This window comes from Pseudorasbora parva, chromosome 20 (genome assembly GCF_024679245.1).
Source record: "Pseudorasbora parva isolate DD20220531a chromosome 20, ASM2467924v1, whole genome shotgun sequence".
NCBI lineage: Eukaryota > Metazoa > Chordata > Actinopteri > Cypriniformes > Gobionidae > Pseudorasbora > Pseudorasbora parva.
In genome coordinates this window covers 16,811,501-16,826,530 of record NC_090191.1, presented here as the reverse complement: position 1 = coordinate 16,826,530, position 15,030 = coordinate 16,811,501, and the positions used below count along the sequence as shown (strand labels likewise).

The following is a 15,030-nucleotide window of genomic DNA, read 5'->3' as shown; positions in this document are numbered from 1 at the left end:
GTACTGATAAGCCTGCCCCTCGAAGGCGAATCTCAAGAATGGCCTGTGGTGGGGGGCTACCTGAACGTGAAAGTACGCATCTTTCAGATCTATCGTGAAAAACCAGTCTCCAGGGCGAATGTGCGCGAGGATCTGTTTCACCGTCAGCATTTTGAAAGAGCGAGACATTAGAGCTTTGTTCAAATGCCTTAGATCTAGGATGGGCCTGAGATCTCCGTCCTTCTTCGGAACAAGAAAGTATCGGCTGTAGAAGCCCGACTCGCTTCTGGATGGGGGAACGGGCTCCACCGCTCCCTTCTCTAACAGTTTCGAAATCTCGGTGCGAAGCACGTGACTGACGCTGCTTCTCACCGAGGTCTCGACCACGGTGCGAAAGCGCGGGGGCCTGTGAGCGAACTGTAGCGAGTACCCCCTTTTTACTATGTTCACAACCCAATTTGATACACCGGGCATGGCTTGCCAGGCCTGAGCCCGACGCGATAGTGGCTGGAGCCGGCGCGGATAAGGGTCGCCTACTAGAGGGAACTCGGTAGCGCTGCCATTTTGTGCTTGAGACATAGAGGGGGTAGTGCTTATGTGTGGCGGCGTGCACTGTGGAGTGGGCGCCGGGACATTTATAGCATGGGGGGGAGGGGTATATGAGTGTAGGAGTGCGGACTGATAAGTGGGCACATTTACTACAAAGAAAAAGCTCTTTTTGAGATTTATTTGGGTCGCCGTGATAACGGCGTTTGTGTGCAGGCTAGTGCGTTTGACAACGGGCTCGTTGGCTGCGAAACTGGGTGCAGGGAACCGGGCGACCGGGAGGGAGAGATGGGGGTCCGGCCGAGGCGAGACCTGACCATCTCCTTTTTCTCCTTGCGGCTAGGACGGCTTCGGAGGCTCGGGGTTCAACACAAGCCTGGGTCGAGGTCCCCGGCGTTCAGGCCGCCTGCTGAGGTTCGCGGAGCGGGAGCGTTGGCGCGTTCCAGAAGAGGAGCGAGGCTGAGAAGGTGGCGCAGCCGGCTTAGCGGGTTGAGAGGGCGGAGGTCTACCTTGAGGGCGTCCCTGGCCTGAAGAAGAGCTGGAGCGCTTGGGCAGGAAATGCCTCATAGCCTGAGAAGCCTTTTGCGCTTCGGTGAAACGCTCCGCGAAGCCCACGACTGACGGGCCGAAGAGACCGGTAGTGGAGATGGGGGCGTCCAAGAAGGAGGCTTTATCTGCGTCCTTCATCTCGGTCAAATTCAGCCATAGGTGCCTCTCTAAGACCGTCAGGTTAGCCATATTCTTCCCAATGGCTTGTGCGGTGGCTTTAGTAGCGCGAAGGGCCAAGTCCGTCGCGCTGCGAAGGTCCTTCAGAACCTCGGAGTCGGGAACAGACTCGTCCAAGGAGCGGAGAAGTCTGGCCTGGAACACCTGAAGGACAGCCATGGTGTGAAGGGCCACGGAAGCCTGGCCAGCGCTTCCAAGTCCGTCGCGGGCCAAGTCCGTCGCGAAGGGCCAAGTCCGTCGCGCTGCGAAGGTCCTTCAGAACCTCGGAGTCGGGAACAGACTCGTCCAAGGAGCGGAGAAGTCTGGCCTGGAACACCTGAAGGACAGCCATGGTGTGAAGGGCCACGGAAGCCTGGCCAGCGGAGGCATATGCCCGGCCAGCGAGAGCAGAGGTGGTGCGGCAGGGCTTGGACGGGTGCTGCGCCCTGGACTGCCATCCTCTGGAGGAGGAGGGCGGGCAGAGGTGCGCGGCGACAGCCTCCTCGAGGGGGGGAAGAGACTCGTAGCCTTTTTCCTTGGCGCCGTCGACGATGGAGAGCGCTGGGGAAAAGGTGGATCTCGCGCGAGCAGAGTAGGGCGACTTCCACGATTTCGTAAGCTCGTCGTGTACCTCAGGGAAGAAAGGCGCGGGCTTCTGAGGAGAAGAGAGGCGGCGGCTTTCTAGGTACCACTCATCCAGTCTGCTGCGCGTTGGCTCTTCGGGCTGGGACCACTCGAGTCCGAGGTCTTCCACGGCCTTAGAGAGCCCGCGGATGAGTTCCGCGTCAACGTTGGATTTGGAGCTCGTGGCGGTCTGTGTCGAAGCGGGGGGCTCCGAGACAGAAACTGACCACTCGCTACCAGAAGCGGCTGTGGAGAGGCTGTCCTCGTCTTCCTCTGGCGACGGGCCACCGAAGGAAACCGAACAGGCCGCTGCATGAGAGGGACGCTGTTCCTCCTGGGTGAAGGTGACCGGCGAGGGCGAGGCACGCGGGGAGTCATCCGGCGTGCAGTCGCCCGACCGTTCTGGCAGTCTCTGGTCGCGGCGTTTCTTGTGGCGCGGCCCAGTGGCAGGAGGAGGGACCTGGTCGAAGGTGGCGAGGCGAGCCCGAAGGGTCTGCAGCGCCATCACATCGCACTCGGGGCAGGAGAGGGAGTCCGTCGTCCTCAGCTGCAGGTTCCGCTGGTGCCTTCCAACGGCGGTGCTTCTTCCGGAGGTCAGCGAAGGTGTCGCTGAAGGAGATAAAATCTGACACCTATGGCGAATTAGGGCCTTATATAGCCTCCTGTATGCAAATATAAGCACCTTTTTACGGCGGGCTTTCTGGAACGCCCCCCATTGGTTCGTTCCTCTCAGCCGCCTCACCATAGGTTCCTGCAGTTGCTGCGGCCCAGCCAATCAGAGCGCTCCTCGCGCTGGGCTATGGCCGTACAGCGGCACTACGCTTTACATGGATACCTTGATTAATAAAGTTTTGCTTCATATTCTCGAGAAAAGGAGTTTTCCCTGTACGTAATACGAGGAACCTCTCTCGAAAGGGAACTTGTGTTATCCAATGTCCAAGTCTGTTCTTTGAGAAGGGAGAACCCTTGTAACTAAGGGTGGGACAAAATATCAATAGGCCAATATATCGGTGTCTTTCGTGAGATACAAGAATCGATACGCTGATTCCAAATATCAATATTTTAATAAAATAATGCATGCTAAATATATTTCCCTGCTCCCAGTGTCGCTTCTTCATGGTTCCTCGAGGTGGCGCTGAACTCATGAAAGAGGGAAATTGAACATAAGTTAACTAGCCTAAGAAAAATTGTTTTTTAATGGAATAGCGGACAGCAGCGTGAGTAAAATAATGTTGATGCCCCAGCCACGTTTAAGACCAAAGTCTGGAAAACCTGCCCTTAACCTTTTCACAGGCATTTTGTTTTCATAGTTAGACAGATATCATGATGTAATATCATTATATGATTGTTTAGCAATATATCGCAGAATTGTTGTATCATGATATCAGTTGTCGTGTCGTATCGTGAGCAGTGTTGCCACAATTACTTTGGAAAAGTAAACTGATTACTGATTACTCCTTTAAAAAGTAACTTAGTTACTTAATAGATTACTTGATTTTAAAAGTAACTAAGTAAGATTACAAGTTACTTTATTAGTTACATTCAGCAGTTGCCGACAACACCCCTACCGCCTCAATAACCGTTTTTGCCAACACTTACTTTATTGGAAGTGCATTTTTAACTGTAACGTCAACAATGTATCTCCTGACATTTTAATTTGAAATTAAAAAATATTTCCTGAAAATACTCTCCCCGAGATGCAAGAAGAAAGCAAAAATATATTTAATTTTTTTTTGCTAAGGAACATTACTAAAATAGTAACTCACAGTGACTTGGATAAATTATTTTAATCTCATTACTGGTTTGGAAATAGTAACGCATTAGATTAATTGTTACTGGAAAAAAGTAGTCAGATTAGAGGAACGCGTTACTAGTAACTAAGTTACTGGTATCACTGATTGTGAGGTACCCTGTTTACCACCCCTACTTGTAACGTTCAGCAAAAAAAAAAGTAATTGGCAAGTAGTCCTTGCAGGAAAAGGCCCCCAATGCATCCTGAGGTCTTCTTTGCGAAATGCCAGTAACAGCACTGGTGTGTTACCATACTGACTCAACTTGAGTAAAAAAAAGCCTTTGGGTCATTTAACTCGAATGGAAAAAAAACATGGCCTTACTTGGCGAATAACTGGCTGGTTTGATGTCTGAATGTGACTTAGAACTAAACAAATGAATAGAAATGGAGGAAACGTGTTAAGTTAACCACACGCCATTTGTGAGCCCTTGTGAACCTGTTTCCATGGCCAGCTAGAACCATTTCTGACATTTCACTGACTGACTGTGGACATGAAAAAACAGAAACTTTAATAATTATTATGATGAAGCTGGAATTGAATAACAAGCTAAGTGTCTTTAAAAGCTTTTATTCGTGTCAAAAGGGTCAGTTCATGCAGGTTGTGCAGTCAGAAAAGACAAAGTGGAAGCCTCACACTCGTTCTTTAATGCTCTCATTTCAGTGGGTGAGGACTTTTGATCAGTGACAATAACAAACTCCTTAGTTGGTGTTATCTGCAGCTGTCACAACTTGAGTGAAAACACAAAACTTTCTGAGAACTTGTTTAAGGCTTCAGACAACGAACATTAGTTCTATTAAGAAAAGTGTCAAAGTTTATCAAACAAAAATGTGTTTAGAGAATTAGAATTCCCCTTATATTTAAAGAAAAAAACAGTTTATATAAGCTTGATATAATTAAAAACACCTTATATGGTTTGATATAGTTTATAGTTTGATATAGTTCAAACCAAATTTAGAGTAGAATCTGCTCCTTATTTTTGGAATGATAAGGTACACAAAGAAAAAATCAGAAACACTTTACAATAAGGTTCATATAGTTAACATGAACTAATAATGAACGCACCTATAAAGCATTGATTTATCTTTGTTAATGTTAATTTCAACATTTACTAATACATTATCAAAATCCTGTTAACATTAGATAATGCACTGTGAACTAACATGAACAAACCATGAACAGCTGTATTTTTATTAACTAAGGTTAACAAAGATTAACTAATGCTGAACAGACGTGTTGTTAATGGTTAGTCCATGTTAACTAATGCATTAACTAATGTTAAGTAATACAACCTTATTGTAAAGTGTTACCAAAACTAATACTCTCACTAGGTGGTTTGATCTCTTCTCACGCATCTTTCCTAAATAGGGTTTGAATTGCAATTGAGATCATTTTGGGTGTGTTTGAGGGTGGCTGGTGACAAAATTGTAGACTTTAGAATTGATTTGGCATAATTGCAACAAAGCAAAAATGGCAAAAACGTATTTGCCACTTGTTTAACCTAAAAGAGCAGGGGGCTCTCTGTGATCTTTTGGGTGGCAGGTCACGCATTCAAAACTGGCAGTGCAAGCGAAATAAACAAAACCAGGATGAATAACTAGACACCTTTAATGAAACAAATTATTTCTCTAAATGAAATAATATCTCTAGCTGGCTTCTTAAGCAACAAGCCTACTCTCCTAATTCTCTCTGATCAGCTGGTCCAAATACCTGAACAGGAATCCGAATAAGTATTCCTGCAAGACTTAGATAAGGTGATCTAAACTGCTTTTACCCGCTATTAAACCCACCTATTGCAAAGCTACGTTAACCAGATTGGTAGCTGCAGCATCTTATGTGTGGCATCTTGGGGCGGCAGTGGCTCAGTGGTTCATGTAGGTTGGCCTCAAACCGGAAGGTTGCTGGTTTGAGTGTTGAGGTGTGCATGAGCAAGACAACCATATGGAAGTAAAACTGTGCCACTGGATTTTGAATTCTAATTTTTAGCACTGAATTTTTTTACATCGAATTTTTAACACTGAATTTTATTTTGCATCTAAATCAGACTTTGAATTTTAAAAGCCATCGAATTTCTAGCACTGTTTTTTTTGCCTATGACATTTTTTCAATGTTTAAAAAAAATTCAGTGTAAAAAGAAATTCAACGTCTGAAAAAATTCAGTGTAAAAAGAAATTCAACGTCTGAAAAAATTCAGTGTAAAAAAATTCAACGTCTCAAAAGATTCAGTGTAAAAAAATTCAACGTCTCAAAAGATTCAGTGTAAAAAAATTCAACGTCTCAAAAGATTCAGTGTAAAAAAATTCAACGTCTCAAACGCTCCATTGGTCATGTGATGCTGAAACAGGAAGGCAGGGAAGTTCACTTCAGGTGAGCTCCAGAGCTCAGCAGCATTGCTCAGAACACACACGATGGCGCTTCGGTGAGTTTACTCATGACCAATGGAGCGTAAATGATTGGCTGGATGTTGGATGATTTGATACAGGGATCGATTGCTTCTCCTTGGTTACCCAGATGTTGACTCTGAATATTTTTACACAGAATTTTTTGAGACGTTGAATTATTTTACACTGAATCTTTTGAGACATTAATTTTTTTTACACTGAATCTTTTGAGACGTTGAATTTTTTTACACTGAATTTTTTGAGACGTTGAATTTCTTTTTACACTGATTTTTTTTAAAACATTGAAAAAATGTCATAGGCAAAACAAAAAAACAAAAAACAGAGCTAGAAATTCGATGGCTTTTAAAATTCAAAGTCTGATTTAGATGCAAAATAAAATTCAGTGTTAAAAATTCGATGTAAAAAAATTCAGTGCTAAAAATTAGAATTCAAAATCCAGTGGCACAGTTTTACTTCCATAAACCAACCCCAGCTGCTCCCGACGAGCTGGATGGCGCCTTACATGGCTGTCGGTGTATGAATGGGTGAATGTGAGGTGATATCTAAAGCGCTTTGGATGGCCATAGGTCTGTTAAAAGCGCTATTTAAATGCAGTCCATTTACCATTAGTCTGTAATAATAGAAGGACAAGTGTATTAACAGTCGTGCGGACCCAGACATTCCATTGAATTATATACATTATACTGTACACTGTCTGGCCAAAAATACTTTTAATGAATTTAAGGTGGTGCCAGTTCATGCGTGAAAAGGATTCTTCATGCTCTCCCACAACTATTCTTTCACAATTTGAGCCTGATGAATCTTGACATTGTCATCCTGGAATATGGCCATGATGTGTATTCCTACATGGTTGTTTAATAAAAGAAAAGCTATACACTCCATGTGTTAGAAGAACTGTTGCCAGACTATTAACTTTAATGACATCTCATTCTTAATCTGTAGGGTTTAATATAGAGTTGGCTCACCCTTTGCAGATATAACAGCGTCAACTCTTCTGGGAAGGCTTTCAACAAGGTTTAGAAGTGAGTTTATGGGGAATTTTGATCATTTTTCTACAAGCGCATTCGTGAGGTCAGGCACTGATGTAGAAGGCCTGGCTCACAGTCTCCGCTCGAATTCATCCCAAAGGTGTTCTATCGGGTTAAGGTCAAGACTCAGTTAGACAAAGTTAGGAGCATGAAATTGTCCACAATGTCTTGGTATGGTAAAGCGTTAAGAGTTCATTTAACTAAAACAAAAGGGCCAAGCCCAACCCCTGAAAATAACAACAGCACCATAATCCCCCCTCCACCAAACTTTACATGTGGGGAAAAAGCAGTCAGGCAACTGGCAACTGCCAAACCCAGACTCATCCATTGGATTGCCAGACAGAGAAGCATGACTCGACACTCCAGAGAACACTCCTGCTTTACACCACTGCATCCGATGCTTTGCATTGCACTTGGTGATGTAAGCCTTGGATACAGCTGCTCGACCATGGAAACCCTTTCCATGAAGCTCTCTGTACACTGTTCTTGAGCTAATCTGAAGGCCACAGTTTGGAGGTCTGTAGCTATTGACCAGAAAGTTGGCATCTTCTGTGCACTGTGCACCTCAGCTGACTCCACTCTATGATTTTATGTGGCCTAGCACTTCATGGCTGAGTTGCTGCTGTTCCCAATTTCTTCCACTTAATACCACTAACAGTTGACCGTGGGATATTCACTGAGCTCCTGAGAGCGACCCATTTGTAGAAGCAGTCTGCATGCCTAGGTGCTTGATTTTATACATCTGTGGCCAAGGAAGTTATTGGAACATCTGAATATGAACCCACTACAGTTTCCCCCAGTGTTTGGGTGTAATGCATACTAAGCTATTCATTACTTTTCCCTTGAAAAGGTAAAGTAAGGGATTACTCTTATTTTTTCTTCTAACATCTAATGATAAAATGTATGCTTTTAATGTAACCCTCTCCCTTTAAATAGCCTACTTTGATCATAGTAAGAATAATTTATGCAATTTTAAACGATTTACTTGAAATAATTAAAAGAGTAGTTGTTGTGGTGTAGGCCTATCATTCAACTAGTCGAGGTCGAGGTTGATTTGGGATTTAGAAAGTATAGCCCAATTAGTAATAAGAAATAATGTAATACTTTTTAAACATTAGTAATCTTTTAGACATTTTAATACTTAGTACAGTACATTTTAATTTTAGTACTTAGTACAGTAATCTAACAACACTATTGTAATCAGCAAATTGATTACGGTTTTATGAAAAAAATTAAATTAAAAAAGAGAATAAAACAAAAGTTAATTGTTTACAAAATTACACACAAACGTTCAAAGTATTTCATTGCTTATTTTTATTTATCTAATAAAGAGTACACAACTGTACTCTTTGTAGAGTAAATCTGCGCGTGTGTGTGAAAACAAGACGTCTCATGCGTTTTTTCTTTCGGAGATAATTTGTCCTCTCCCGGCTGCCGTGGGGATACGTCACAATGGAGGCCATGGGACGTCATATTTGTGGCCTCTGGTCGGCATCATCATATGCGTCTGGTAACAACACAGCACCGTGTTGCATATATATGCTTAATTCACGATTGATATAACGAGCTAATAAGCGAGCGCGAGTCCCTAGATTGTGCATATTTAACGTTGTGCCGATTAATCCAGATGTTTATGAAGATCACAGCGCGGACGGCAGCACCGCAGCAGTTACTGGTGTGGATCTGAAATGGTCTTCCTGGAATAAAATAAAACGATGGATGGAAGTGAGAAGATCGAATCTGATGATGTGGTGATCATTGTGGAGAACGAGGCGGAGAGTAAGCGTGATGATGAAGACCAGGGCAGTGTGAGGATGATGATGATGATGGCTCTGATGGACGTGTGTCCCGTGTGTAAGCTCAGCTTCAGCAGCAGAGAGCCGAAACTGCTGCCCTGCCTGCACTCTTTCTGTAAGAGATGTTTACCTGCTCACAACACTCCTGCCAGCACAGCCAGCAACGCCAAACAGCGTAAGAGTTTGCTTTTACTTTTAATCATTCATCGAAATAATACACCTTAAGATGGCAGTAACAGGAGAAGAGATGCTATACAAACAAACAACCGAAGCTGCTGTAAAAGTTCACACTAGAACAAAGAAAATTCGATAATCAAACGATCAAAATAATGGTAGCTGCATGGCACTAAAACACCAAAGATCATGGTTGGCAAAAAACAAAACAACAGCAACAAAAAACCCCCCCATCAACCTGGACCACAAAACCAGCCATAAGGGGATTTTTTAAATTTATTTTTTTATTGAGATTTATACATCACATGAAAGCTGAATAAATATTCATTTCACTTTCCATTGATGTATGGTTTGTTATGGTATGACAATATTTTGGCCGAGACACAACTATATGAATATCTTGAATCTGAGGGTGCAAATATTGTGCAAATATAAATATTGAGAAAACCGTCTTTAAAAAGTTATCAAAATGAAGTCCTTAGCAATGCCTATTGCGACTTATAACAGGAATAGGACATTTTATAAATATCTTAATGGAACATGATCTTTTCTTAATATCCTTGTGTTTGGCATAAAATAAAAATTGTTTGCCACAAATATACACATGTAACTTATGACTAGTTTTGTGGTCCAGGATCACAAGTGCCTTGAATGCACTGTAATGCACTTTGAATAAGGTCGTTTGTCAAATGCATAAATGTAATGTAAACAAACAAAACTGACTTGAAACGTTATCTTTTATTTTGAATGGCAAGGGCAGTGACCGTAACATTGAGCATATTTTGTAGTATTAAACGTTTATTTATACCGATTTAATTAGGTTCCAAAAATTCTTCAAAAAGAACACAAAGAATGGCCTTCTCATCTGCCATCGTTGCAACTCTTGCGTCATCAGAACAGGGTGTTCAACGCACCACAGTTTCTGTTTAAAAAATGTTTTACAACATTTTGTTATGGCTGAAAGCAGCCTTGCCTGGGCCATCTGACCAATCAGAGTAGACTAATCACAACAGACTGAGCCATCTGACCAATGAGAGCAGAGTAGACCAATCACAACAGATCGAGCCAACTGATCAATGAGAGTGGAGTAGACCAATCACAACATACTGAGCCATCTGACCAATGAGAGCAGAGTAGACCAATCACAACAGATCGAGCCAACTGATCAATGAGAGCGCAGTAGACCAATCACAACATACTGAGCCATCTGATCAATGAGAGCAGAGTAGACCAATCACAACATACTGAGCCATCTGATCAATGAGAGCAGAGTAGACCAATCACAACATACTGAGCCATCTGACCAATGAAAGCGGAGTAAACCAATCACAACAGACCGAGCCAATTGACCAATGAGAGCGGAGTAGACCAATCAAATTATACTGAGCCATCTGACCAATGAGAGCAGACTAGACCAATCACAGACTGAGCCATCTGACCAATGAGAACAGAGTAGACCAATAATGGAGACGGGGACATCTGACTAATGAGAGCAGAGTAGACCAATCACAACATACTGAGCCATCTGACCAATGAAAGCGGAGTAAACCAATCACAACAGACCGAGCCAATTGATCAATGAGAGTGGAGTAGACCAATCAAATTATACTGAGCCATCTGACCAATGAGAGCAGAGTAGACCAACCATGGAGACTGGGACATCTGACCAATGAGAGTAGAGTAGACCAATCACAAAGACTGGGACATCTGACCAATGAGAGCGGAGTAGACCAATCACCACAGATCGAGCCAACTGATCAATGAGAGCAGAGTAGACCAATCACAACATACTGAGCCATCTGATCAATGAGAGAAGAGTAGACCAATCACAACATACTGAGCCATCTGACCAATGAAAACGGAGTAAACCAATCACAACAGACCGAGCCAATTGACCAATGAGAGCAGAGTAGACCAATCACATTATACTGAGCCATCTGACCAATGAGAGCAGACTAGACCAATCACAGACTGAGCCATCTGACCAATGAGAACAGAGTAGACCAATCATGGGGACGAGGACATCTGACCAATGACAGCTGAGTAGACCAATCACAACATACTGAGCCATCTGACCAGTGAGAGCGGAGTAAACCAATCACAACAGACCGAGCCAATTGACCAATGAGAGCGGAGTGGACCAATCACAATATACTGAGCCATCTGGCCAATGAGAGCAGAGTAAACCAGCAATAACAGACCGTGCCAATTGACCAATGAGAGCGGAATAGACCAAGCACATTATACTGAGCCACCTGACCAATGAAAGTGGAGTAGACCAATCACAGACTGAGCCATCTGACCAATGAGAGCAGAGTAGACCAATCACAACACACTGAGCCATCTGACCAATGAGAGCAGAGTAGACCAATCAAAACATGTTTTTTAAATTGTTATTTTTAATAGATCCAGATAATCACATACTGTTTCTATAATGAATCGTGATTAATAACACCTACAGTAACATTCATATGGTCATGTGCCATTTCCTCATTCATTTGGAGATTTAATAAAACAGTTTAAAAATGTTTTGTGATGTTTGTTCAATGGCATATATTTTTACCAAGCAGCCTACTATGAATTAAGCCCAGTGAAGTGATACCAATATTAATAATGATACCTCAAAAAGATTAAAGTATTATTTAATAATATATTCTCTTTTGTACACTGTGACATGTTGGTGAATATGTTTTCCTGTTCTTCTCTCTCGTTACATTAGTGAACATGATCCGCTGTCCAGTCTGTCAGCAGGAGTGTATGGATGTTGAGGTCTTGGATAACTTCTTTGTTAAGGATTCTGTGGAAGTGCCGAGCAGCACGATGGAAAAGAGCTGTCAGGTGTGTGTTTACATCTGTCAACGTTTATACTACACCAGTGCAGTGATGCTCTTTAAAGTCACAACACTGATGCAGCATAACATTTTTTTTAACTATTCAGGCTGGTGTGAAGAAATGAATGTGTGTGTTTATTCACTGTAGTCTTGATGTCTCAAATACAACTTGTCTCTGATAAATTCTGTAGTTGACGTTGCATCTTTTGCTCACAGCTCTGCATGAGTTGCGACGATAACACTGAGGCCAGCGGTTTCTGTGTCGAGTGTGTGGAGTTTCTGTGCGTCACCTGCATCGATGCTCATCAGCGTGTGAAGTTCACCAGAGATCACACGGTCCGGCAAATAACGGAAATGTCCTCAGGTTTGACCCTAAACATTTGTCATTTAGCCAGTGAGTCCTGAGCAAGTGCTTGTATCTAATGCAGTGACATTCAGACATTTTAAATGCACTGTAAAAAAATTAACATCATTTGAATGGTAAAAGTCTTAGATCAATATCTATCAAAAGTGGTAGATCAATATCAACCAAAAGATCAGTATCTATCAAAAGTGGTAGTCTGTAAAAGTCTTAAAATGAATTAAATCTATCAGAGCATTACATGTAATTTTAAAGTAAAATATGTAATGTTATTTATTTAGAAATACATTTTATTTAGAGTTTCACATTTTATGATTTTTCATTATAATTTTTTTTGTGTGTTTCTTAGTGTTGGTTGTTGTGTATTACTATGATGGCATTTTATATTTGAGTGCAACACACACACACACACTCACACACACACACACACACACACACACACATACACATATTTTCTATCGCCCTACACTGCTCCTGCCACTAAACCTACCCATCACAGGAAACATTCTGCAAAAAAAGCGAATTCTGTATGATTTATAAGCCTTTTGAAAATTGGGGACATGGGTAATGTCCTCATATTTCACACTCTCCTTGTAATACCTATGTCATACCCATGTCACTATACCCATTCGTGTCCTGATATTTCACAAAAACAAGTTCACATATGCCAAAACAGCCCTGACCCATTGAGGCATGGACTCCACTAGACCCCTGAAGGTGTGCTGTGTAATCTGAAATCAAGATGTTATCAACAGATCCTTTATGTCCTGTAAATTGCGAAGTGTGGCCTCCATGACTTCTCAGTTGAGCACATCCCACAGATGCTCCATTGGATTGAGATCTGGGTAATTTGGAGGCCAAGTCATAACCTCAAACTAATTTAGCTTTGTGGCAGGGCTTGCTTTCCCATAGTGCATCTTGGAGCCATGTGTTCCCCAGGTAAGCAACACGCCTTATGTGATGTAAAAGACAACGTGATTCATCAGACCAGACCATCTTCTTCCATTGTTCTGTGGTCCAGTTCTGATGCTCACGTGCCCACTGTTGGCGCTTTTGGTGATGGGCAGGGGTCAGCATGGGCACACTGACTAGTCAGCCGCTATACAGCCCCATACACAACAAACTACGATGCACTGTGCATTCTGACACCTTTCTATCAGATCCAGCATTACCTTCTTGAGCAATATGAGCTACAGTAGCTTGTCTAGCCTTCACTCCCTATGTGCATCAATGAGCCTTAGCCACCCATGACCCTGTCGCTGGTTCATCAATGTCCCTTCCTTGGAGCACTTTTGATAGATACTGACCACTGCAGACCAGGAACACCCCCCAAGAGCTGCAGTTTTGGAGATGCTCTGACATAGTCATCTAGCCATCACAATTTAGTCCTTGTCAATTCGCTCAAATTTTTTTTTCTCAAAACCATTTTTCCTGCTTCCAAAACAACAGAGGACAACATGTTCACTTACTGCCTAATGTAATATACACACAAACATAAATACAGTGTATTTACCTTTAGGAAAAGCTACTTGTGAGGTGCTTCTACATGTGGATTTCTACGTGTGTGTGTGTGTGTGTGTATTTTATAATTGTATTTTTACAATTGTGAGTGTATGATAAATATACAAAAAGGATTTCAGCACTTCAGTAGGTTGGAAGGCTATATTAACATTAATATATCAGTTCAAGAAAAATATTTTTATTTCCTCTAAATCCTGAAATGTTGCAAACATATTTTTCCACTGTTTTTTTTAAGTATATACATTCACCTAAAGGATTATTGGGAACACATGTTCAATTTCTCATTAATGCAATTATCTAATCAACCAATTACATGGCAGTTGCTTCAATGCATTTAGGGGTGTTGTCCTGGTCAATACAATCTCCTGAACTCCAAACTGAATGTTAGGATGGGAAAGAAAGGTGTTTTAAGCAATTTTGAACCTGGCATGGTTGTTGGGGCCAGACGGGCCGGTCTGAGTATTACACATTCTGCCCAGTTACTGGGATTTTCACGCACGATCATTTCTAGGGTTTACAAAGAATTGTGTGAAAAGGGAAAAACATCCAGTATGCAGCAGTCCTGTGGGTGGAAATGCCTTGTTGATGCTAGAGGTCAGAGGAGAATGGGCCGACTGATTCAAGCTGATAGAAGAGCAACTTTGACTGAAATAACAACTTGTTACAACCGAGGTATGCAGCAAAGCATTTGTGAAGCCACAACACGCTCAACCTTGAGGCGGATGGGCTACAACAGCAGAAGACCCCACCGGGTACCACTCATATCCACCACAAATAGGAAAAAGAGGCTACAATTTGCACAACCTCACCAAAATTTGACAGTTGAAGACTGGAAAAATGTTCCCTGGTCTGATGAGTCTCGATTTCTGTTGAGACATTCAGATGGTAGAGTCAGAATTTGTCGTAAACAGAATGAGAACATGGATCCATCATGCCTTGTTACCACTGTGCATGCTGGTGGTGGTGGTGGTGTAATGGTGTGGGGGATGTTTTCTTGGCACACTTTAGGCGCCTTAGTGCCAATTCGGCATCATTTAAATGCCACGGCCTACCTGAGCATTGTTTCTGACCATGTCCATCCTTTTATGACCAACATGTATCCATCATCTAACTTCCAGCTGGATAATACACTGTCACAAAGCTCGAATCATTTGAATTTTTTTCTTGAACATGACAATGAGTTCACTTTACTAAAATGGCCCCCACAGTCACCAGATCTCAAAGAAAAGAGTATCTTTGGGATGTGGTGGAACGGGAGCTTTGTGCCCTGGAT

General features: G+C 42.5%; 1 protein-coding gene across 2 annotated transcripts in view; it reads left to right on the top strand.

Annotated features, from left to right (window-relative positions):
• The first annotated feature begins 8,519 nt into the window (after positions 1–8,519).
• Positions 8,520–15,030, top strand: part of trim24 (tripartite motif containing 24) — a 30,009-nt gene continuing 23,498 nt past the window's right edge. For both annotated transcript variants that reach the window (XM_067427278.1, XM_067427277.1), the window contains exons 1-3: positions 8,520–9,045; positions 11,764–11,882; positions 12,092–12,239. In XM_067427278.1, coding sequence (XP_067283379.1) covers positions 8,790–9,045; positions 11,764–11,882; positions 12,092–12,239 — 523 coding nt within the window. In that variant the 5' untranslated portion in view covers positions 8,520–8,789. The remainder of the gene's footprint in view (positions 9,046–11,763; positions 11,883–12,091; positions 12,240–15,030) is intronic.